This window comes from Schistocerca piceifrons, chromosome 6 (genome assembly GCF_021461385.2).
Source record: "Schistocerca piceifrons isolate TAMUIC-IGC-003096 chromosome 6, iqSchPice1.1, whole genome shotgun sequence".
Classification (NCBI taxonomy): domain Eukaryota; kingdom Metazoa; phylum Arthropoda; class Insecta; order Orthoptera; family Acrididae; genus Schistocerca; species Schistocerca piceifrons.
This window is the reverse complement of record NC_060143.1, coordinates 189364900-189389505: the sequence shown is the minus strand read 5'-3', so window position 1 is coordinate 189389505 and position 24606 is coordinate 189364900. Positions and strand designations below refer to the sequence as shown.

Sequence of the window (24606 nt, the reverse complement as noted above, 5' to 3'; positions counted from 1 at the left end):
GGGCTATAAATACAAAATCAAATAGGGGTAATGCAGGAGTTGGTTTAATAATGAATTAAAAAATAGGAGTGCGGGTAAGCTACTACAAACAGCATAGTGAATGCATTGTTGTGGCCAAGATGGACACGTAGCCCACACCTACTACAGTAGTACAAGTTTATATGCCAACTAGCTCTGCAGATGATGAAGAAGTTGATGAAATGTATGATGAGATAAAAGAAATTATTAAGGTAGTGAAGGGAGATGAAAATTGAATAGTCATGGGTGACTGGAATTCAATAGTAGGAAAGGGGAGAGAAGGAAACATAGTAGGAGAATATGGATTGGGGCAAAGAAATGAAAGAGGAAGTCGTCTGGTAGAATTTGGCACAGCGCATAACTTAATCATAGCTAACACTTGGTTCAAGAATCATAAAAGAAGGTTGTACACATCGAAGAATCCTGGAAATACTAGAAGGTATCAGATAGATTATATAATGGTTAGACAGAGATTTAGGAACGAGGTATTAAATTGTAAGACATTTCCAGGGGCAGATGTGGACTCTGACCACAATCTATTGGTTATGAGCTGTAGATTAAAACTGAAGAAACTGCAAAAAGGTGGGAATTTAAGGAGATGGGATCTGGACAAACTGATTAAACTAGAGGTTGTATAGAGTTTCAGGGAGAGCATAAGGGAACAATTGTCACAAATGGGGGAAAGAAATACAGCAGAAGAAGAATGGGTAGCTCTGAGGGATGAAGTAGTGAAGGCAGCAGAGGATCAAGTAGGTAAAAAGATGAGGGCAAGTAGAAATCCTTGGGTAACAGAAGAAATATTGAATTTAATTGATGATAGGAGAAAATATAAAAAGTAAATGAAGCAGGCAAAAAGGAATACAAACGTCTCAAAAATGAGATCGACAGGAAGTGCAAAAAGGTTAAGCAGGGATGGCTAGAGAACAAATGTAAGGATGTAGAGGCTTATCTCTCTAGGGGAAGATAGATACTGCCTACAGGAAAATTAAAGAGACCTTTGGAGAAAAGAGAACCACTCATATGAATACCAAGAGCTCAGATGGAAACCCAGTTCTAAGCAAAGAAGGGAAAGCAGAAAGGTGGAAGTAGTATATAGAGGGTCTACACAAGGACGACGTACTTGAGGACAATATTCTGGAAATGGAAGAGAATGTAGATCAAGATGAAATGGGAGATACAATACTGCATGAAGAGTTTGACAGAGCACTGGAAGACCTAAGTCAAAACAAGGCCCCGGGAGTAGACAATATTCCATTAGAACTACCGATGGCCTTTGGAGAGCTAGTCCTGACAAAACTCTACCATCTGGTGAGCAAGATGTATGACACAGGTGAAATACTCTCAGACTTCAAGAAGAATATAATTATTCCAATCCCAAAGAAAGCAGCTGTTGACAGATGTGAAAATTACTGAACAGTCAGTTTAATAAGCCACAGCTGCAAAATACTAACGCGAATTCTTTACAGACAAATGGAATAACTAGTAGAAGCCTACCTTGGGGAAGATCAGTTTGGATTCTGTAGAAATATTGGAACACGTGAGGCAATACTGACCTTACGACTTATCTTAGAAAATAGATTAAGGAAAGACAAACCTACATTTCTAGCATTTGTAGACTTAGAGAAAGCTTTTGACAATGTTGACTGGAATACTCTCTTTCAAATTCTAAAGGTGGCAGGGGTAAAATACAGGGAGCGAAAGGCTATTTACAATTGGTACAGAAACCAGATGGCAGTTATAAGAGTCGAGGGGCATGAAAGGGAAGCAGCGGTTGGGAAGGGAGTGAGACAGGGTTGTAGCCTGTCTCCGATGTTATTCAATCTGAATATTGAGCAAGCAGTAAAGGAAACAAAAGAAAAATTTGGAGTAGGTAATAAAATTCATGGAGAAGAAATAAAAACTTTGAGGTTCGCCGATGACATTGTAATTCTGTCAGAGACAGCAAAGGACTTGGAAGAGCAGTTGAATGAATTGGACAGTGTCTTGAAAGGAGGATATAAGACGAACATCAACAAAAGCAAAACAAGGATAATGGAATGCAGTCAAATTAAGTCGTGTGATGCTGAGGGAATTAGTTTGGGAAGTGAGACACTTAAAGTAGTAAAGGAGTTTTGCTATTTGGGGAGCAAAATAACTGATGATGGTCGAAGTAGAGAGGATATAAAATGTAGACTGGCAATGGCAAGAAAAGCATTTCTGAAGAAGAGAAATTTGTTAACCTCGAGTATAGAGATAAGTGTCAGGAAGTCGTTTCTGAAAGTATTTGTATGGAGTGTAGCCATGTATGGAAGTGAAACATGGATGATAAATAGTTTGGACAAGAAGAGAATAGAAGCTTTCGAAATGTGGTGCTACAGAAGAATGCTGAAGATTAGATGGGTAGATCACATAACTAATGAGGAGGTATTGAATACAATTGGGGAGAAGAGCGGTTTGTGGCTCAACTTGACAAGAAGAAGGGACCAGTTGGTAGGACATGTTCTGAGGCATCAAGGGATCACAAATTTAGCATTGGAGGGCAGTGTGGAGGGTAAAAATCATAGACGGAGACCAAGAGATGAATACATTAAGCAGAATAAGAAGGACATATGTTGCAGTAAGTACTGGGAGATGAAGAAGCTTGCACAGGATGGAGTAGCATGGAGAGCTGCATCAAACCAGTCTCAGGACTGAAGACTACAACAACAACATCATCAACAACAACAACAACAACAACGTGGTTCTTATGACTTTCCATGCCAGAGTGAATTTGTATTTAGTTTCAGAATTATTAAATGCTTTTGTTTTCAGATTTTCTGTGGTGCCTGTGTAAATAGGTTATTTTTGGTGGACAATGTAAATATTGTGTTTATGGTTAGTTCCAAGTGGCTAGTGAGGTTAGGGGGGGTTGGGGGGTGGGTGGGTGGGGGGTGGTGGTGGGGGGGGGTGGCGGGGGGGGGGGGGGGGCGGGAAAGGTCCCTGCAGTTCTCAAGTGTGTGGTATTGGTATGGTTGTCCGGACCAGTTGGTCTGGATATTTAACAAACACTTCAGGTTTTAAAGGGATGTAAGCATGTCATTAATTTGCCCCTTTCATTATTTTGTGTTTGTTTGTGCAATGTTCAATTGTGATTTTGTTGCAGCTGATGTAAAGCTATATAATTAATGACTTCAACTGCCACTTTCATTTTTGTTTTCCGTGTGTGGTTGTGTCTGGTACATTAGTAACTGTGAGTGGGGTCAGTGTCTATTTTTATGCACCAAAGGACTTTTGGGCACACAGTTTGGTTACGCTGGTGTACTGCTACCACAGTGTAGTTTAGGTGTATAGAAGTGTAAGATACGAATTATGCATTTTGCCTGGGACATGTATGGATGCACTCGACGTCTGAGTAAGTTATTACCTGGGTTCCCATTATTATGGAATCTTTGGAATTCTTTGTTTCATTCTAATGGGTTAATATGTACACGTTCTTGGTTTTATACTGCTGGGTTTTAGTATGGGTGTTTCTTAGTTCATAGTCCAGTATGTGCAGTAGCACATATGTGTCTATTGGTTTTACTGATTGACTTTCACTGGGTTACTCATTGTAGCCTATTGTTATATGTAAATAGTAGATTTGCAACATGAGATGTTCGCCAGCAGTAGTTTGTTGACATATATCATGTGCACTACTTTTAACCCTGTGGGTAGATATTGACAGTGGCTGTTAGGGATATATGTGACTACGATCAGTTTGCTGGTGTAACTCTTTGTATGTGTGGGTTCCCCTCAAGTCCATTAAGTCACTTAAATGTAAGTTAGATGCTAATTTTGTTTTGTGTGTATAACAATACCATATTTTTGTCATGTAATTTTATGATGTGATTTATCTCTTTTTAGTCACAAACTATGATTTATGTTGTCTGTCTTCTCAAAGTCTTCTGTCTTGTTATGTATGTTTCATATGCAGAGGCCTGAAGATGACACCATGTGGTGTCTAGACTGGGAGCATGTTTTAAAAAGAATAATCGATTTTAGATTCAAACACAGCCACTGCTTTTGTCATCATTATTCCAGTACTATCAGATTCTATATTGAATTTGTGGATTTGTTGAATCTTAGAACATATTCTGATCTCAAACAGAATGAAACATCTCATATGTCTCTCACGTCCAAAGTTACTTTTGTAAAACTTGCCTGATGCACCCACCTACTACCACTTACTTCAGCCACATCACTTGCAAATACTATAACAAAAGGGCAAAACAATATTTGAGACCATCCATGTTGTACACCACGTAACATGTGATGACTGCACAGATTTTCATATAGTGCTGATGACCAATAGTCTTCCTGAATGTGTCTCAGAAGAGTGAAATGGGCAGTTCAAGGGGAAAAGCACTAAAATGTATACAAGAAGCAATGTATCATAGACGAAGGCAAATTACAGCTACTTCATGCCCTCCAAAAGAAATTAAGAATGTAATTAAGTCTTTCATAAGCAAAGACTCTCACAGAGTTGACAAGTGGTCAGCACTGCTGATTCTCATGCACTAGACCAGGGTCCAATTAGTGGTACTGCCAGATATTTGTCCATGGGGGGAAGGACTGGAATAAGGTACACTCAGCCTCATGATGCCATCTGAGGAGCAGCTTGACCAAGCAGTAATGGCATTATTTCTGCTAAACTAACAACAGCGGGGAGAGTGATGCACTGACTTCATGCCCCTCCATACCTCATCTCGATGACACCATTGTCTGAGGATGAAATGGAAGTCGCTCAGGCCCAATTGGTCTATCTTTGGCAAGAAAGCATTGCTTTCCTTCCTTTACATGAAAGCTACAAAGACAGATATTTATAATTACTAACCAATCTGACTAATTATCTCTTTCTTGAAGGTGCTAAAAAAATTATGAGTTCTAGAACCATTCTACACCTCTCCCAAAATAAGGTACTTAGTATCAATTTGGATTTCAAAAGTATCTCTCCACAGACATGCTAATTTCCAATTCAGATTCACATTGTACAAAAGTTAAATAACAAAATATTACCAACTAGTATTTTTTGTGACATTCCAAAAGCATTTGACCACGCAGATCACAATATTCTCCTAAGTAAGTTCAAATATCACAGTATCAGATATCTTACTGGTGACTGGTTTGCAAACTATCTAGCTAAAAGGACGCAGAGTGTTGCATTAAGAAACTCAGGGAGTGTGCACAATGAAACAACATCTGGAGAATGATCACTAAAGGTGTACTGCAGGAACTGATATTACATTCTTTCTTATTATAGAGAAATAATACTGCCTCATGTATCCAAGAAGCAGAAATAGTTCTATCTGCTGATGATGCAAGTACTGTAATGAAGCCTAACTAACTTCACTTAACAAAGGTTTATTCAACACTTGCACATACAATAGCATGGAGCGAACAGCCTCCAGCCAGAACACATAAAGTATATATACAGCTATAGAACATTCCAGTATAATTATTCTTGACACTTGTGGATACCTCTAGAATGTACTTTTCTGAAAAATTGCTCCCTCCTTAAGACAACAGCATCTTGGTGTTACATCCTCCTAGTCCAGGAATGAGTCATCAGTACTGCATACTCTGACTCCTGATGACTGATTCTCGCTCTGGTGGTGATCTTCTTAGAACTTCTTTTGTTGCTATGCTCTTTGTCGCCTTTTCGCTTGTTGCCTGTCACTGGAGCTTCGAATTTACCCTGGGTTGCTGGATCCTTATAGGGCTTCATTCAAAGGATGTGGACCGTATCTCTGATCTTTCATCGTCTTGTGTCGGGGTCAAAATCTTCAACTTCATAAGTAACATCAGACAACTGTCTTACAACCTTATAAGGTCCAAAGTAGCGCCTGAGGAGCTTCTCACAGAGACCAACCAACCGAACAAGAGTGAAGATCCAGACGAGGTCACCAGGCTGGTAGACAACGGGGTGGTGCCTCACATCATACTTTTGGCAATCATTTCCTTGAGCCTGCGGTGTGCAGAGTCGAGCTAACTGCCGAGCTTCCTCAGCTCTGGTTAACATGTGGCCAATGTAGTCATCATCCATGTCATCAGGGTGTAACGGAAACACAGTGTCCATAGTCTTGGTCTTATTTGGCAGTGTTGTAAGCAAATGTCACGAAGGGTAGCACCTAATCCCAGTTGCTCTGTTCAACATTGACAAACATTGATAGCATGTCAGCCAAGGTCTTATTAAGGCATTCAGTAAGGCTGTTAGTTTGTGGATGGTAGGCAGTCATCATGTGATGAGTTATGTTGCACCGATGGTTTATCTCTGTCACAAGATTCGATCGAAAAACTTTCCCTCAATCCGTAATTAATGACCTTGGGGCACCGTGTTTTAATACAATGTCTTCCATGATGAATTTGGCTGCCTTGGATGCTTCAGCTGTTTCCACAGCTTTTGCAATGGCACAGCGTGTCAGATAATCAGTGCAAACAATAATCCGTCTATTGCCACTAGCAGACATTGGAAATTATCTGAGGAGGTCAATCCCAACACACTGGAAAGGCATTTCAGCTGGTGGAATTGGTATGAGTCGGCCAGGTGGTTTCTAAGGAACTTCCTTTCTCATCTGACACTCTCGACAGTGCGACACATAATGACGGACACTCCTAAATAAACCTGGCTAGAAAAATCTCTTGCAGATTCTAACATAGGTCTTAATAAATCATAAATGTCCAGCCTCAGGTGTGTCATGGAATTTCTGTAGAACATCTAAGCGCATGTCTTTGGGACTCAGTGGTAGCCACCTCTTTCCAAACAGATCAAAGTTTTCTTGTCCTTTCACATCCTCTGACTGATTTAAGGCAAGCATAATTTGAGATATCTTGATGTCCTTCTTCAGCTCAGCAGGGAGATAATGGAGAGCAGTGAGACAGTCACTATCTTCATCAAAGTCTTGATGGTCTTGCACAGGGTTTCTTGAGAGACAGTCGGCATCTTGGTGTTTTCTTCCACTTTTGTACACTATGGTAATGTCATACTCTTGAAGATGTAGTGCCCACCTAGCAAGTCGTCCTGTTGGATCCTTAAGACCTGTCAACCAACAAAGTGAATGATGGTCTGTAACAACTGTGAATGGTGTTCCATAGAGATACTGTCGAAATTTGCACATGGCCCAGATCATAGCAAGACATTCTTTTTCCATAGTTGAGTAGTCTCTCACGGCTTTTTGGTTTATGTTCTCCAGTGCTAATCTAGTGCTCCACCATCAATTTGTTTAATTTGCACTTCAACTGTGGATTGAAGCATTCAGAGAACTCTTGAAGAATGACAAGTAGCTTCTTCTGTTGTTCCTTAGTGAAATCTGGTGATAGTCGAGCTATAGGATCTTGTCTCATAGTGGTAGCACTAAGTTTTTCCCGCAGACTCGGCCTGGAAGGTTTCTATGATGCTCAGCTGTTCTTCAATTAACAGCTCAGCATTTGCTATGCACATGCATCTTGGAAGAAACTGCGGTTCTCAGTGACAGTTAACTATCCACAAATCACCGAATCCATTCTTAAACTAGACGACAGAGGCTGGGATGACCAAGTTATTCTTCAGTGGTATGCTTCTCTTACATTCCACTACAAGATCCATGGGTTGATGCATGGCATGAGACATGACAGTTACCTTTCTAGCACTGACTGCAGGAATGATCACTTCATCCAGCACACATGGTCTCCACACACTTGGATGCACGTCTTCCTGTCCACAGTATCTCATCTCGTCTAGCATAATCTTTGAGTGACCACAATCTATAATTGCCTGAGAAGCTTTCAAACAGTCCCATACGAGAATGATGTAATTAATGTATGAATGTATGAATTGTAAGGACTGTGTATGGCCACTTATACCCAGATGAATGGTACATCTTCCTGTAGGGTTTACATATTTCCCATTAGCCACCTTCAGCAGAGATGTTTTGTTGTCGATGAATACGGTTCTCTGCAGCTGGCAATGGTACTTCTCTGAAATGACTGAATATGATGCTCCAGAGTCCACAAGAGCTTGGGCTGGTTGGCCATCCATGAGGATATCGATGTAGTTTCCTATCATTTTTGTAGAGATCGACGGTGGAGGATTTTTCTCTTTGGCGGCCTCACCTCCACAGAAGGTCGCACCCTTTAGTTTTTCAGGTTGTGGCAGCTAGGTGATCAGCTGGAGCTTCTAAACAGTGATGAAGACCTTGATTGGCATGTTGGGGAGCATACTCTCCAGCAGCTAGCTTGTGGCGATGGTGACCTACGTCATCCTGCACCCACATCTTCTTCTTCATCTTCATCGTCCCAGAGTTGGCATCGGCTAAGATCAGTCTGCTGTCTTCTGGCACAGGCATCATCAAATATCTGCCACCTTTCTCGACAATCGCACACCACATGTCCTGGTCATCCACAGTGGAAACATACTGGTTGGTTATCCTGGTTCCTCCAGACATCAGTCTTACTTGGTGCCCAAACAGGTTCCTCATGCAGCATTGAAGGGACGTAACTTTGCCTGGTTCTCAACTTTTTTACTGTTTTAAAGGGAAATGAAGATCAAGAAATTGATTTCAATGTCTGTTTCACTCCCTCCCTTATGACCTCATGAAGTGTCTCAGTTTTTTGCTCACTGTGCAATCCAAGTGCCTTCTGAACTTCCTCTCTCTCTCTCTGATGAAGAACACTTGTGAAATCAGTTGCTTCCTCCATCACAGCCGGCCGCGGTGGTCTAGCGGTTCTAGGTGCTCAGTCCGGAACCGCGCGACTGCTACGGTCACAGGTTCGAATCTTGCCTCGGGCATGGATGTGTGTGATGTCCTTAGGTTAGTTAGGTTTAAGTAGTTCTAAGTTCTAGGGGACTGATGACCACAGATGTTAAGTCCCATAGTGCTCAGAGCCATTTGAACCATTTGAACCTCCATCATAGACATCAGTATGATGTTTGGAAGCCATTCAAACTTCTTGTGTGTAATTCTTTTTTGATACATTGTCCTGATATACTACTGTTGAAACCTTCTTCAGGAGTAGGGCTTGATATGTGTCCTCAGCAACACCCTTCATGAGATGTGTAACCTTATCTTCCTCCTTTATTCTGGGATCGACTATTCTACACAGCATCAATACATCTTGAATGTAGGATGTTGTAGTTTCTTCTGGACACTGTGTCCTGCACTTTAATTTATTTTCAGCTTTGCACTTACGTCATTGTGTGTCGCCAAAATACTTGCTCATTTCCAACTGGAATAGTTCCCAGTTTGTGAACTTCTCCTCATTGTTCTCATACCATTGCTTGGCAGTGCCCTCCAAGTAGAAAAATACATTAGCCAAACACACAGTGTCTTCCCATTCATTAAATTTGGCTATACACTCATATACCTTCAGCCACTTGTTTGGATCTTGGCCATTGTCACCAGAGAACCCAGAAGGATGTCTCCTGTGGTGGCACACAGTTGCTGTCATTGTAACATCCTCTTCTTCTTCTGTCTCCGATAGATTGTGATCTGTTGAATATGGCTCAAACTCGGGTTTCTCACCATGTAAACAGTGATTCTGTCGTGGCTTGATGGGAGCCAATGTGTCATCGATAATGTGTGATATCACAAGTTCCAATGCCTGGCACCTCCACCAGAATAATGTCATGTAGAGAAAGGTGTAATTAGATGAATGATGAACACTACCTTCACATAACGAAGGTTTATTCAACACTTGCACATACAAGAGTGCGGAGTGAACTGCCTCTGGCCAGGACACATACAGTATATATACAGCTACAGAACATTCCAGTACAATTATTCTTGACATTGGTGGATACCTCTAGAATGTACTTGAACTGAATATAGAAATTAAAATTGTACAGTCCATGTGAGTTTTGAACTCACGACCCTCCTTGCAACAATTTAGTATCATAACCACCACACCACGGAGCTACTCAGCTTCATCTGCAACAATATTATTGAAACTTAAATAACTGATTCTCTGCAAATGGACTGTTAATGAAATCAGATAAAATGCAATACATTTGACTTAGTACCAGTAAAGACGGACCACATAATAGAAATAATAAACAGAAGTAAATCAATTAATTAAACACAATATTCAAAAATTTTGGGTATTTATGTTGGTAAGAATCTGAAGTAGAAGTCACATGTTAGAGATCTTCTTAAACATCTAACCTCTGCAGCTTTTGCGTTGTTAATATTAACAGATTTTGGAGAGAAAAATACCTAAGAAGCGACATACATTTTCTATTTTTATCCACTAGTGTCTTATGGCATCATAATCTTAGTAACTTGTCAGTGAGGAAGAAATGTTTATTGCACAGAAGAACAATATGAATAATATGTAATGTCCACTCTAGAACCTCTTTTAGATATTTCATTAAACAGTTAGGCATACTGACATCAATCTCACACTATATTTACTCCATTATGAAGTTTGTTGTCAAAGAGCAATCTCAGTCTGAAGAAAAAAAACAACAGTAACATTCATAAATATAATGCCAGGAGGATAAAGGGCTGTTCACTGCTCATCCTTAGTGTGGTACAGAAAGGAGTGAGGTAGCCATCCATAGAAATCTTTGGCCAACTACTGATTGATGTAAAAAATTTAATAAAATTAATGTCAAGCACATGCTGAAGTCATACCTACATGACAACTTCTTCTACTGCGTAGAAGGATTTCCAAATGTCTATTTGTACGATGTGTGTGTGTGTGTGTGTGTGTAAAACACTGTGGGTAGGGGGAAAAAGAGAGAGAGAGAGAGAGAGAGAGAGAGAGAGAGAGAGAGAGAGAGAGAGAGCACTATAATTGTGAAAATGACCTGTGAAAGTGTGTGATGTAATCATGATCCACAGAACATTCAGGCAGCTGAACTAAATTGTGGCTACATGACTGAACTCAGCAAAATGTTCTACCTAGAGAGCACCCAGTACCCATCTGCTGAGCATGTTGTACTCCATGACTCAAGGGACCCGAGTGCATGTTGTCCTAGAGGGTCCATTTGGATCCTCCCCCCACAGTACTGACTCCAGAGACATGAACTTGTTGTCCATGATATCTTTTTATCCTACTGGCTCTGTAACAAACCTCCATTAAGAAATCTCTTTTTTGTTTATATTTCATTAATTGCTCAATCATTTACTGTTTTTTCTAACTTCTTTACTCACTCCTCCCCCCCCCCCCTCCCCCTCTTGTTTCTACACTGTCTCCTTTTCCACTTTTGTACTAGCTCTTAATTGCACTTCTTTATTTAGATTTAATCCATAATTACTTCTTGTTCTGTATGTCTGTCATCCTTTGAATGTGCTATCTTTGAACAACTCTCTCTGAAATCTCCAGTTCTTTTTCTTTAAATGGTGTATATCACTGGAACTTAGAGTTTCACACTCTGAAGGTAAGTTCTAGCCACTCATTCTCTCACCATACAATTTTCAGTTTTCTAATGCCAACTTTCCTTTTGTTGTAAAAAAAAATAAATGTTCTGTCAAAAACTCATGAAAGAAATTGTTATTCTTGGAAGACAATAGGGGCCAAGAGATTAGCTTAATCTGTTAATTGGTCTTTTATGTTACAGGCTGGTGATACGGATACGATGTGATGCAGCTGTAGCAAAATGCTACCTGGGGAAGAAGTTTGGTTGTAACCCAGAGAAAGATGCACCATGTCTAATGACTCTGGCCCATTCACTAGGATTAGAAGTTGTTGGTGTCAGCTTCCATGTTGGTTCTGGCTGTGATGATCCACCTGTTTATCAGAAAGCTATTGCAGCAGCCCGTAAGGTTTTTGATCATGGGTTGTTTCTGGGATTTTCCATGAAACTGCTTGATATTGGTGGTGGTTTTCCTGGCCACAAGGGCTGCTCTATAGACAGGGTAACATTATTATTTATCTCAGTTGTTAGGAAACTTCTAAGTGCTTGATATTGGTGGTGGTTTTCCTGGCCACAAGGGCTGCTCTATAGACAGGGTAACATTATTATTTATCTCAGTTGTTATGAAACTAAGTTTCCCTCAGACCTTGTTTTTCTTGCTGAAAGCTAATTTTTTAAATCTCATCCAGATGGAGAACTTTCACAGATAAAGAACAATTCAAAAGCTATAATAGTGCAGAAAACTGATAACTGTAATACAATGTTATACAATATGTCATTTTCCCTCCAATTTTACAGATAGCAGAGGTGGTGAATAATGCTCTGGAAGAATTCTTTCCTGACTGTGGGACACATGTTATAGCAGAACCTGGACGTTTTTATGTTGCTTCTGCGTACACACTTGCTGCAAATGTCCACTCCAAAAGGGAGCTTAGGAATGAAAAGGATGGATCCATAACATCTGTCATGTACTACATAAATGATGGAGTGTATGGCACATTTAACTTCGTATTGTATGAACCTGCTGAAGTGAGACCAATTCCTCTTAAAGTAAGTCTGGTGCAGTTGTTACACAATTTTCCTTACTGGTATTCTCAAAAATGGGTAAATCACATACGAAATTTTCCTGTACTGTTTCTGTAAAATAATAAAATGTATTAAAATGTAGTAAAAGAAACTGTAATTGGCAGCATGAACTCTGCACTGTGCTGGAGTTGTCCCATTAACTTAGTAGATGAGGCAATGCCATGAGGAATGGATGTGCAGATTTGCTGATGCCTGAGTCACGTTCACACAACCACATTTTTTTTCAGTTGAAACATCAAATTGTATGCAATTTACACCTCTATAATATGGTACCTTGTTATTTATTTCCCCATTACCTTTATTTAAACATTTACACATAACATGAACTTCTTACAAACATAAATGACTACTTTGTTTTGTCCATGACACAGATAAACTGTACAGAAAATAATTTTGTATACAGTAACATTGTCTGCATCTAATGAGGTACAAAACATACAATAGATGGCACATTATGTTATGCACAGTAATTCCATAATGTATCTTTGATATTCAGGCTTTACAGAGCTGGTACAAACATGTACAAGCAATGTTACTTTAGAGAAGATGTTCGAAGCAACCAACTTGTATTTGCAAACACTTTTCTACTCATGGCTCATAATTTGCTGGAACATATGCAACACACTTGCAACCATCATTCTTGAAGGGGCATCCATGTGAGCTATTAGGTTGAGTACATCCATGTGTGGTGTACTATAAACTTATTCCTTTAGGTGACGTCACTAATAAAAGTCAAGTGGATTAAGGCACAGGAAATGCGGAAGCCAGAACAATGGACCTCCACAACTAATCCCTTTTGCTGGAAATGATTCATTTAAACTGTTACACACATTCATTCCAAAGAGTAGAGATGCATTATCATGTTGAAACCATGGCTATCACCAAACACCATGTTGAACATTTTGTAATGTGTCAGGCAATGTATTGCAAAGAAACATATGATACAATGGTGCATCCAACTTGTCCAGCAACAGTTAAGGGCCCAAAAGCATTCCTACCATGATTCCAGTTCACAGGTTTGTGCCAAAGTATGCCAGAAGCCACATTTATGTGTGATATGTGGGTTGTGTTCCAGCCAACAATGGCTGTAGATGAAATGTATTTGCAGAGTGAAAATAGACAACCACCAGCTCCATAATGAAATGTCAACAGTGAAAATTTCTGCTGGACTGGGGCTTGAACCCAGATTTTATGCATATGGCCAGCAGTCACCTTACCATGAGGCTATCAGAGCATAACTCACAGCCAGAGCAGAACTCCCATATGTAGTCAACCATATTTCATAATAATTAATGGTAGTTATGGAAGTTGAAAATACCTTAAAAGTAAAACTAGATTTGTCAGTCACATTATTTATAAAATGTTCATTATCTTCCACTTGGTGCAAAAACTGTTCACAAATCTGTACTCATAAAATGCAGCTTTCTGGTCACTGGTGTTGAACTAATGTGCAATTTTCAATGCGATAGGGTCTGTAGCTGTGATGAATTTTTTGTATGATTTCTTGAAGCCTTCAGGTGCTATTTTTTTTTTATTTCCTGTACAATTGTACAGTTTCAGCCTTAGGCAATTATCTATATCTACATCTAAATCTACATCCATACTCTGCAAGCCACCTGACGGTGTGTGGCAGAGAATACCTTGAGTACCTCTATCAGTTCTCCCTTCTATTCCAGTCTTGTATTGTTCATGGAAAGAAAGATTGTTGGTATGCCTCTGTGTGGGCTCTAATCTCTCTGATTTTATCCTCATGGTCTCTTTGCGAGATATACGTAGGAGGGAACAATATACTGCTTGACTCCTTGGTGAAGGTATGCTCTCGAAACTTCAACAAAAGCCCGTACCGAGCTACTGAGCATCTCTCTTGTAGAGTCTTCCACTGGAGTTTATCTATCATCTATGTAACACTTTTGTAATTACTAAATGATCCTGTAATGAAGTGTGCTGCTCTCCATTGGATCTTCTCTATCTCTTCTATCAACTCTATCTGGTACGGATCCCACACCGGTGAGCAGTATTCAAACAGTGGGTGGACAAGTGTACTATAACCTACTTCCCTCGTTTTTGGACTGCATTTCCTTGGGATTCTTCCAATGAATCTCAGTCTGGCATCTGCTTTACTGACAATTAATTTTATATGGTCATTCCATTTTAAATCATTCCTAATGCCTACTCCCAGATAATTTATGAAATTAACTGCTTCCAGTTGCTGACCTGCTATGTTGTAGCTAAATGATAAAGGATCTTTCTTTCTATGTATTTGCAGTACATTACACTTGTCTACATTGAGATTCAGTTGCCATTCCCTGCACCATGCGTCAGTTCATTGCATATCCTCCTGCATTTCAGTACAATTTTCCATTGTTACAACCTCTCGATATACTACAGCATCATCCACAGAAAGAGAAAGCCTCAGTGAACCTCCAATGTTATCCACAAGGTCATTTATATATATTGTGAATAGCAACAGTCCTATAACACTCCCCTGTGGCACACCTGAAATAACTCATACTTCGGAAGACTTCTCTTCATTTAGAATGGCATGCTGCATTCTGTTATTTAGGAACTCTTAATCCAATCACACAATTGACCTGATAGTCCATATGCTCTTACTTTGTTCATTAAACAACTGTGGGGAAATGTATCAAATGCCTTGCAGAAGTCAAGAAACACAGCATCTACCTGGGAACTAGTGTCTGTGGCCCTCTGAGTCTTGTGGACAAATAACGTGAGCTGGGTTTCACACGATCATCTTTTTCGAAACCCATGCTGATTCCTACAGAGTAGATTTCTAGTCTCCAGAAAAGTCATTACACTCAAACATAATACGTGTTCCAAAATTCTACAACTGATCGACATTAGAGATATAGGTCTATAGTTATGCTCATCTGTTCGACGCCCTTCTTGAAAATGGGGGTGATCTGTGCCCTTTTCCAATCTTTTGGAATTCTACGCTCTTCTAGAGACCTGTGGTACACTGTTGCAAGAAGGGGGGCAAATTCACTCATATACTCTGTGTAAAATCAAACTAGTATCCCATCAGGTCCAGCGGCCTTTCCTCTTTTGAGTGATTTTAATTGTTTTCCTATCCCTTTGTCATTTATCTTGATATCTACCATTTTGTCATCTGTGTGACAAACTATAGAAGGAACTACAGTGCAGTCTTCCTCTGAGAAGCAGCTTTGGAAAAAGACATTTAGTATTTTGGCCTTTAGTCTGTCATCCTATGTTTCAGTACCATTTTGGTCACAGAGTTTCTGGACATTTTGTTTTGATCCACCTACCGCTTTGATATAAGACCAAAATTTCTTAGGATTTTCTGCCGAGTCTGTATATAGAACTTTGCTTTCGAATTCATTGAATGCCTCTCGCATAGCCCTCCTCACACTACATTTCGCTTCATGTAATTTTTGTTTGTCTGCAAGGCTTTGGCTTGTTTATGTTTGCTGTGAAGTTCCCTTTGCTTCCGTAGCAGTTTTCTAACTTGGTTGTTGTACCACAGTGACTCTTTTCCATCTCTTATAACCTTGCTTGGCATGTACTCATCTAATACATATTGTATGATGGTTTTGAACTTTGTCCACTGATCCTCAACACTATCTGTACTTGAGATAAAACTTTTGTGTTGAGCCGTCAAGTACTCTGAAATCTGCTTTTTGTCACTTTTGCTAGACAGACAAATCTTCCTACCTTTTTTAATACTTCTATTTACGGCTGAAATCACCGATGCTGTAACCGCTTTATGATCACTGATTCCCTGTTCTGCATTAACTGTTTCAAATAGTTCGGGTCTGTTTGTCACCAGAAGGTGTAATATGTTATCACCACGAGTTGGTCTCTGTTTAACTGCTCATGGTAGTTTTCAGATAATGCACTTTACAAAATTTCACTGGATTCTTTGTATCTGCCACCCATTATAAATGTTTGAGTTTCCCAGTCTATATCTGGTAAATTAAAATCGCCACCCAAAACTATAACATGGTCAGGAAATCTACTCAAAATATTTTCCAAATTTTCCTTCAGGTGTTCTGTCACAACAGCTGCTGAACCAAGGGGCCTGTAGAGACATCCAATTACCATGTTTGAGCCTGCTTTAATCATGACCTTTACCCAAATTATTTCACATTTTGGATCTCCATCAATTTCCTTTGATACTATTGCACTTTTTATCACTATAAACACACATCCCCCTTTACTGTCTAGCCTGTCTCTGTGGTATACATTCCAATCTGAGTTTATAATTTCATTATCGTTTACATCTGGTTTCAGCCAAATTTCCATCTCTAGTACTATATGGGCATTGTGACAGTTTATTTTCAAGTATTTTATGGGGGATATTTTGGTAACAGATTATATCATATATGTCATTGCTCCTGTGACATCATGTTATGCTCATAAATTAGTTTGAGATGGTCATGCTATTTTAGGAGCATGTAACTCTCGAGGCGTTGTTGCAAAGCTATCATCCATAAAATACTTGAAAATGGCCTAAGGCTGAAATTGTACAATTGTAAAGGAAATAAAGAAAATGGCAGCTGAAGACTTCAAGAAATCATTCAAATAATGTGCAGTTATACAGATGCAGTTCTGTATCATGCAACACTTCAACGACCAGCCTTTGAGATATCTGTAACTGCCTTGCAATATCATATTTACTCCAGTGGCATGACTGGTGAATGATCTCTGTCCATTACTTGTGGACAAAGATTACTGAGTTCCCAAAGGTGTTGCTCCAGGTGATGAAAAACATTCTTATCAGGATTTTGCCTTTGAGGGTACCATGCAGCATACACACAAACAGCAGTAGCAGGAGCTTGGTTTTGGATGTACGTAGCAGCAAAAGAGTACTGACATACTCATCATTTGTGTACTCCATCAGAAAGTCAACCTACATGAATTTGAGATGACCAGTTATGGTTGTCCACTGCATGGTTAATAGACATATGTTTGCAGTTTAATGGATCCTGCTATCATGTGATGAGATGTTTCTGAACTGGGTGTAGTTACCCTAAAGCAGCTTAATATGCTGTTGAGAGGTAGGGCTGCGCCAGAAAGCAAGAAATTATGAGTTCACAGTTGAAAACATGTATAAACTTTTATTTAAATAAAACTCAACAAAAGCTTGTGACATCAGTAAAATAGCTTTTAAAAGCAAGAAATTAAACAACTCGTGAAATATTAATGAGGAAATGAGATTATCAGTTGACATCAACAAAAGATGTTTTAAACAATTATGAAAAAAAGCAATTTATCAAGCATTAGCAGGTATCTAAAGTGAGCCAAGCTGCATATTAATAATCAAAACCTCACTATTTACAAAAATTTTCAAATGGCTTTTAAATATAAAACCTCAAATGACTGCAGCAGATTTGGTAACACAAATCATTGCATCATGTCCATTGGTGACATAATTTCAGGATCAAGAGAACATATACAGATACAATTCAGCCTGGCAACAGGTGGGGTAATTGTACAGACAGGGTGGGCATTGTGAATTCGCCACCGTCTGGTGTGCTGCTGGATGGAGCAGGTCCTGTACAACATTAACTACAACAGACTAAGAATTAACCTTAGTAAACTAGTAACAGTGTACTGGTTTACACAGGGCAGCACATATTTCATTATATTACCATTTAGAAGCCAAACATAAATAAATAAAAAACAAACATCTGATCAATCAGCGAATATGGTGACAAGCAACAAATCACTTAAATACTGGGTAGCACTCTTATTACAGGAACAAGAAAACCAATAAAGCTTACTTGCCCCCACAACTAATTGGAAAACAGTTACTTCTACTAATTATGCAGTGGAAACAGTCATTAAACACTATTTTGAAATGGAAGAAAATTCAAACTCAATGACTTCTAACATGTTTTGCAGTAAGACACTGGCTAAGCAATGAAATCTTGATTTACCAGGTTGTCTGAAAAAAACTAGAGTGGAAAAGTGCATTCTTATTTTAGCAGAATTTATCATATAAAATCTGATGGCTGGTCAACTAACAACCCCACCAAAATGTTTTACAAATACTTAACTAAAATTATTTCAGTGCAAAAGGCACTAGAAATATGACCAATTTAAACAGATATTTATGATTAACGTAACTCCACAAGCTCTGTAACACAGATCACACAACTTCCGCACATTTCACAAAAAGTTGCAACTAACATCTGTAATGAAGCAGACTTGCTTCCATTAATGTAAACTTCAGTTCTTTCAGACTGAACCCCTACAAACAGCAAACACAGCAGACCTTCCAGGAAGGAGAAGCTAGTTGCCGCACTGTGGCTTTAACGAAACAAGGTGGAGAAGCCACACAAAGAGTCTCACCAAAATATTTGATGAATCAGTAGTGAAGTGGCACTCAAAATCTCCACATGCTCAGCACAGGAAAATTTTCAGAGTCCCATTGCCACCACAGCCAACCCAAAACTCCATCTTCACAGGATGAGGTCTGTGCACCGCAAAAGCTGTTTACCATTGGCTAAAGACACTGGAAGTAAGCTGGCCTCGTGCCCCACAAGTGCTCCTTCCAATTCAGCCCCCAAATTCTAACTGACCTCCTTCGTGCCAGTCAAAGCTCTTTGCATGGAGAGCCACCAAATATTGTGCATCGTTACTGCGGTCTAGTGATTGGCTGATCAATGCACACTGACGTGGTATAGTTATAATGTGAAAAAATGATGTCCAGTTTATAAATGAGGAGATCTAGGAAATGATAAATACAACATAGAACAGAATGGAGAATTGATAATCCATTTCTGGTACCTTATATTATTGTCACACTACAGTAGTACTTGTGCCTCATAAAATATGTAGGCTTAGTTCAACAACCAAGTGTTCTCCAATGTTTCATAATGTGGCTCTATAGGAAAATGGTGTGTATGACCTTTCATTGGCTTATTTGTCCAATGTTATTATGTTTCTACATTTATTACACACAGTGATGGGCAAAACTTAAGAATGGGTGTAGCTTTTGCATGTTATGTTACTTCAAAGTGGCATACCTTGATGAAACTTGAACCATATATAGAAAGTACTTCTACAGTACAGTGTGGGAGGTCCGTGAAACAAATATGCAAAATGATGAACACAGTTAACACTTTTATTCAATGACAATAATTAATTGAAGGCACTGCTGTTGATGATAGTCAACTGGACATCACAAAAGGTGGGACATGGTTCTTAATAGGTTGTGTGATCATCACAGATGCCACGCATGGTCTGCATAGTGCTCCCTTGTTGGCCACAAGGTTGGCAAGGAATTCTTATGTAAGGCGTTCCATCCATCCACCAGCACGGCTGACAACTATGGGACGGTCGTTGTGTAATGTAACCATATTTACCTTCACTAGTATGCCTCTGTCTAGCTGTGACCCCATCTAATCTGACTGAAAAGTGATTGTCAAAAGTAGGCTATTTCAAATGATGATGTCTACACCAGGTTTGCAGTTTAAACTCTTTAATTGCACTTTGATGTTGAACAACCCACTGTTTATGGCCAGATCATGTCTTATCTATCATAATTTATGGACAGGTAAATGGCTAGCCACGAACTGCATTTGGTTGATACTCTATAGCATGATTGTCTGAGTGCAGTAACCTAACACTAAAGTGACACAAAAGTTTACATTTGGCAAAAATATAAGTAACACTGTCACTGATTAAAGTTCTTTAATCACTGTCTCAGAAATCTGACAATCAAATCAACTAAAAAATGATGTGCACAATAACTGTCTTTTGGAAATGACACACTTCACAGTCTGATCCTGCTGTCACAGTAAACATTATCAAAGATTAACACAGTTCATTAAATTAATTACTAGTCCATCATTACAAAAATGATCATCAAAAGAAGTAATACCAAAGTGTATGTGGTACTTTTCCTCATTTTGGTGGATGTAGATGTTATTCCTTTTACAACTCTCCATGGTCTGACTAAAATGACTTCTGAGCAACTTCTTTTATAAGTTTGCAATAATTAGAACTACTTTTATGTATTGCTGGTCACTGGCTTTTTACAAATTGCAATTAAAGATTTACATTTCTGATTAACTGAACAGTACAGGGAGAGTCTTCTGAATTAGAACTTTAAGATACAACAATAATTGCTACTGAATTATACTGTCTAGTTTGCCAAAATATGGTAGTCTATTTCAGTAACAATGTAGCTAAACAAATGTAACCATCCTTTGTAACACTTTTTTATCTACTTGATCAAGAAGTTAGCAAATAGGTATATGTTCAAATATGAACAATGATAACAAAGTTTGAAATTACTCCTATTTTGTAATAAGCACAGCTTTTTTGATAAACTAGTCACACTGATGGACTATAATTAACCAAATATAATGGATAATAAAGTTAAGTTGGATAAGCCCTCAGTTAATATTCAAGATTTTTGTACTGTACTCATGTCATATAACTGATTGTATCAATGACATTTGCAAAAAATTAAAAAGACAGTGGTGGGGGCAGGGGGCAGGAGGAAGAAAAGGGGAACAGGTATACCAGTCCAATTGCAGAATATCCTTTTGTTCCATGAGATCATTCACGAGCACTGTTCGATGAGGTTGTGCATTGCCATCCATAAAAATGAAGTCAAGACTGAATGTACATGCGGAAAAAAAAGAATAGTGTCACAATACTGTTGACTGCCAAGTGTATTGTGCTGAAGATTTGGAGGTCAATACTCCAATCCCATGCAACACTATGCCTTCCCACAGTATAACATCTGGACCACCAAAACCATCATGTTAGACAATGTCCCTGGGTCTTCTCACTTCTCGCCATATGAGGCTACATTATGCACCAAGCAACACTGTCAGACATGATTGTTTTGGTAGTCCAGGTATTATAGTGTGGGGAGACATAATCTTGCATGAATGTACTGATCTCAAATCTTTGAACACAGTACACTCACTAGTCAATGCTACTGTAAAACTGTACTATTTCCACATGTGCTTCTTTACAACAGTGTACCTGGTGCTTACTTCATTTTTATGTATGACAGTGCATGACTACATTGAACAGTGCTGGTTGAGGAGCTCTTGGAACGAGAGGATGTTTGGTGAATGGACCATTGTACTCATTCTCCTGATTTAAATCCCATCAAGTACATGTGGGATGCATTGGGGAGATTTACAGCAGTATGTTGCTTGAGGCTTTCCCGACGGACATGTTGTATATATGGTTCTCAGGCGAGACGTCGGATGTCATAGTGCAAACTCCACAATATTTCGTCAGCGCAACTGGCCGACATCTTCAGGTGCGATGAACACACTGCTAAGGCAGGACCAGGGCCCCCTATTTATACCAGTGTTAGGCAGGAAGTGCGCATGCGTGGAGGCGCCAAATTTGATGGCCAATAGCGACGATATCAGCTGGTAGCTGGAAGGACAGTAACGCCACCTACAGGATGAAGAACCAAATACTTCGGTGCACACGGAGAAAAGAAGATGGCACATTGGGTCACACAGTGTACTGTAAACCAACGCATACGGACTTATACTTACAGGCCACCAGCTGTCACCATCCTTCGCAACAAATTGGCATACTGAGGACGTTGGTCCACAGAGCACGAGCCATATCAGACTCAGACAGCTTATCCAATGAACTATTCCATCTGCGTACTGTTTTCCAACAAAATGGATATTCCGAACGGGAGATTCGCCATACCTTACAACCAAAGCGGGTTACCCAACGCGAGGAAGTGGAAGAAGGCGAAGAACAAAGGAGAATGGTCATCTTGCCATACATCGGCGGTGTCTCTTCAAAAATAGGAAGATTATTGAAGAGGCATAAAGTTAAATGTGTTTTTCATCTGCCGGCAAAACTCAGAGCTCTCTTGGCCTCATCTAAGGACAGCCTTGGCCTAAGAAGACCTGGTGTTTACGAGATTCCTTGTAGCTGCGGCATGTCGTACATCAGACAAACTTATTGCACTGTAGAAGAGAGATGCACTGAACACCGAAGCTACACTCATCTGGAGCAACCAGAAAAGTCTGCAGTGGCCGAGTATTGTCTCAGTACAGGCCATTCTATGAATTATCAACATACAAAAATTCTCGCATCGACGAGTTCGTACTGGGACAGTGTTATGGAGGAAGCAGTGGAAATACATAGCTCGACGAATCTTGTAAACAGAGACACGGGCTTTCAGCTTAGTACAGCTTGGGATCCAGCACTGGCCAGATTGAAGTCGCTTCGAGCAGAGAGGAATACTATTGGTCATGAGACTGACAACGATTCGCCAGCAACATAAATATTCTGCTGACAACGGGAGAATAATCAAGGCGCCTACGTGGACGCGCAGTTTTGCTTGCGGCTTCCATCAGAGGTCGCTGGGGCAGCGCAGAGTAACAGCGGCAGCCTCCGCGCTTGCGGCTTCCGACAGAGGTCACTGGGGCGGCCAATGGCAGCGCAGAGCAGTGGCGGCAGCCTCCGCGCATGTGTCAAAGTATTTGGTTCTTCATCCTGTAGGTGGCGTGACTGTCCTTCCAGCTACCAGCTGATACCGTCGCTATTGGCCATCGAATTTGGCGCCTCCACGCATGCACACTTCCTGCCTAAAACTGGCATAAATAGGGGGCCCTGGTACTGCCTTAGCAGTGTGTTTGTCACACCTGAAGATGTCGGCCAGTTGCGCTGACAAAATATTGTGGAATTTGCACTATGACATCCGACGTCTCACCCGAGAACCATATATATTACAGCAGTATGTTCACATGCAACAACAACTATCTAGCAGTTGTCAACTGCACTGGTGGAGGAATGAAACATCCTACCATAAGAACTTCTTGCAACCTTGTGGCCAGCAGGGGGGCACATTGCAGGCAATGAGTATCTGTCTGTCTTAATCACACATCATATTAAGGACCATGTCCTGCCTTTTGTAATATTTAGGAGCCATCTTAAATCATAGTGACTTCAGTGTAATGCTTATATTTTAATAAAAGTGACATTTCTGTATGTCTCACTGTGCAGTTCTTTCAGTTACCTTCTGTACTACGCTCTAGCAGTTCTTTCTATGTATGGTCCAGGTTTCATCAAGCTATATCACTTGTCAGCAAAACATGCGAAAGTTACTTTTGTCCTTACATTTTACACACCAGTGTACCAGGACATACATCATATTCTTCTTTATAAAATATATTTGTTTGTGTGGTTAATGGTTTGATGTACTATATGGGTTATAACTGGAACAGCCATTTCTAGTTGATGCCATTATTACAGCAGATGCACACTGTTTCTTAAGTGGTATTATTTAGTGTAGTGTAATTAGTACACGTGCCATACAAAGTTGTGTTCCTTGTTTTGCTGTTGCTGCAGTTGTTGTTGTTGTTGTTGTTGTTCTTGATGATGAAGAGAAATTAAAGGGAAAGTAGCCAACTCCTTGTAAACAACACCCAACTTTACTGTTCTTGACCAGCAGACATATTACCATCAAGAGCAATACAAGCCTTCATTTTGTGAGATGGTTAAAGAGCATAGGTCTAAAAGATTGATGGCCTAGTTCCACCAGTCATACAGGCTAACATTTTCTTTGACAGTGGACAACAGACAATGATGACTGACATTCAGATGATTCACGTGAGAAGGTTTCCAACATGATTATGGCTGGATGATGGAAATTAAGACTTTCAATGCTGAATGTTAGTTGGAGCTAGATGCATGGGACATGCCATTTCAGAAGTCCTTAGGAAATTCAATATTCCAAGATCCACAGTGTCAAGAATGTGCCAAGAGTAAAGAGTGTGTCGAGAAAACCAAATTTCAGGCATTACCTCTCACCATGGTCAATGCAGTGGCTGATAGCCTTCATGACCAATAGCAGCAGTGTTTGCATAAATTTGTCACTGCCAACAGACAAGCAACACTTCATGAAAAAACCACAGAAATCAATGTGGGATGTACAACAAATGTATCAATTAGGGTAGTGCGGTAAATTTTGGAATTATTGGGCTATGGCAGCAGACAATGGAAGCAAATGTCATTGCTAACAGAATGTCATTGCCTGCAGCAACTCTCCAGGGCTCATGACCATATCAGTTGGACCATAGAGGAACTGTGTTGTTGTTAAATGAGTCCCATTTTCAGTTGGTGAGAGCTGATGCTAGGATTTGCGTGTGGCACAAATGCCACGAAGCCATGGGCCCAGGTTGTTAAAA

The 24606-nt window shown here is 39.8% G+C and overlaps 1 protein-coding gene across 1 annotated transcript in view; it reads left to right on the top strand.

Moving 5' to 3' along the window:
* LOC124803226 (ornithine decarboxylase 1-like) overlaps positions 1-24606 on the top strand; it is a 101448-nt gene that overhangs the window by 27231 nt on the left and 49611 nt on the right. The window contains exons 6-7 of the mRNA XM_047264406.1: positions 11552-11849; positions 12146-12397. Coding sequence (XP_047120362.1) covers positions 11552-11849; positions 12146-12397 — 550 coding nt within the window. The remainder of the gene's footprint in view (positions 1-11551; positions 11850-12145; positions 12398-24606) is intronic.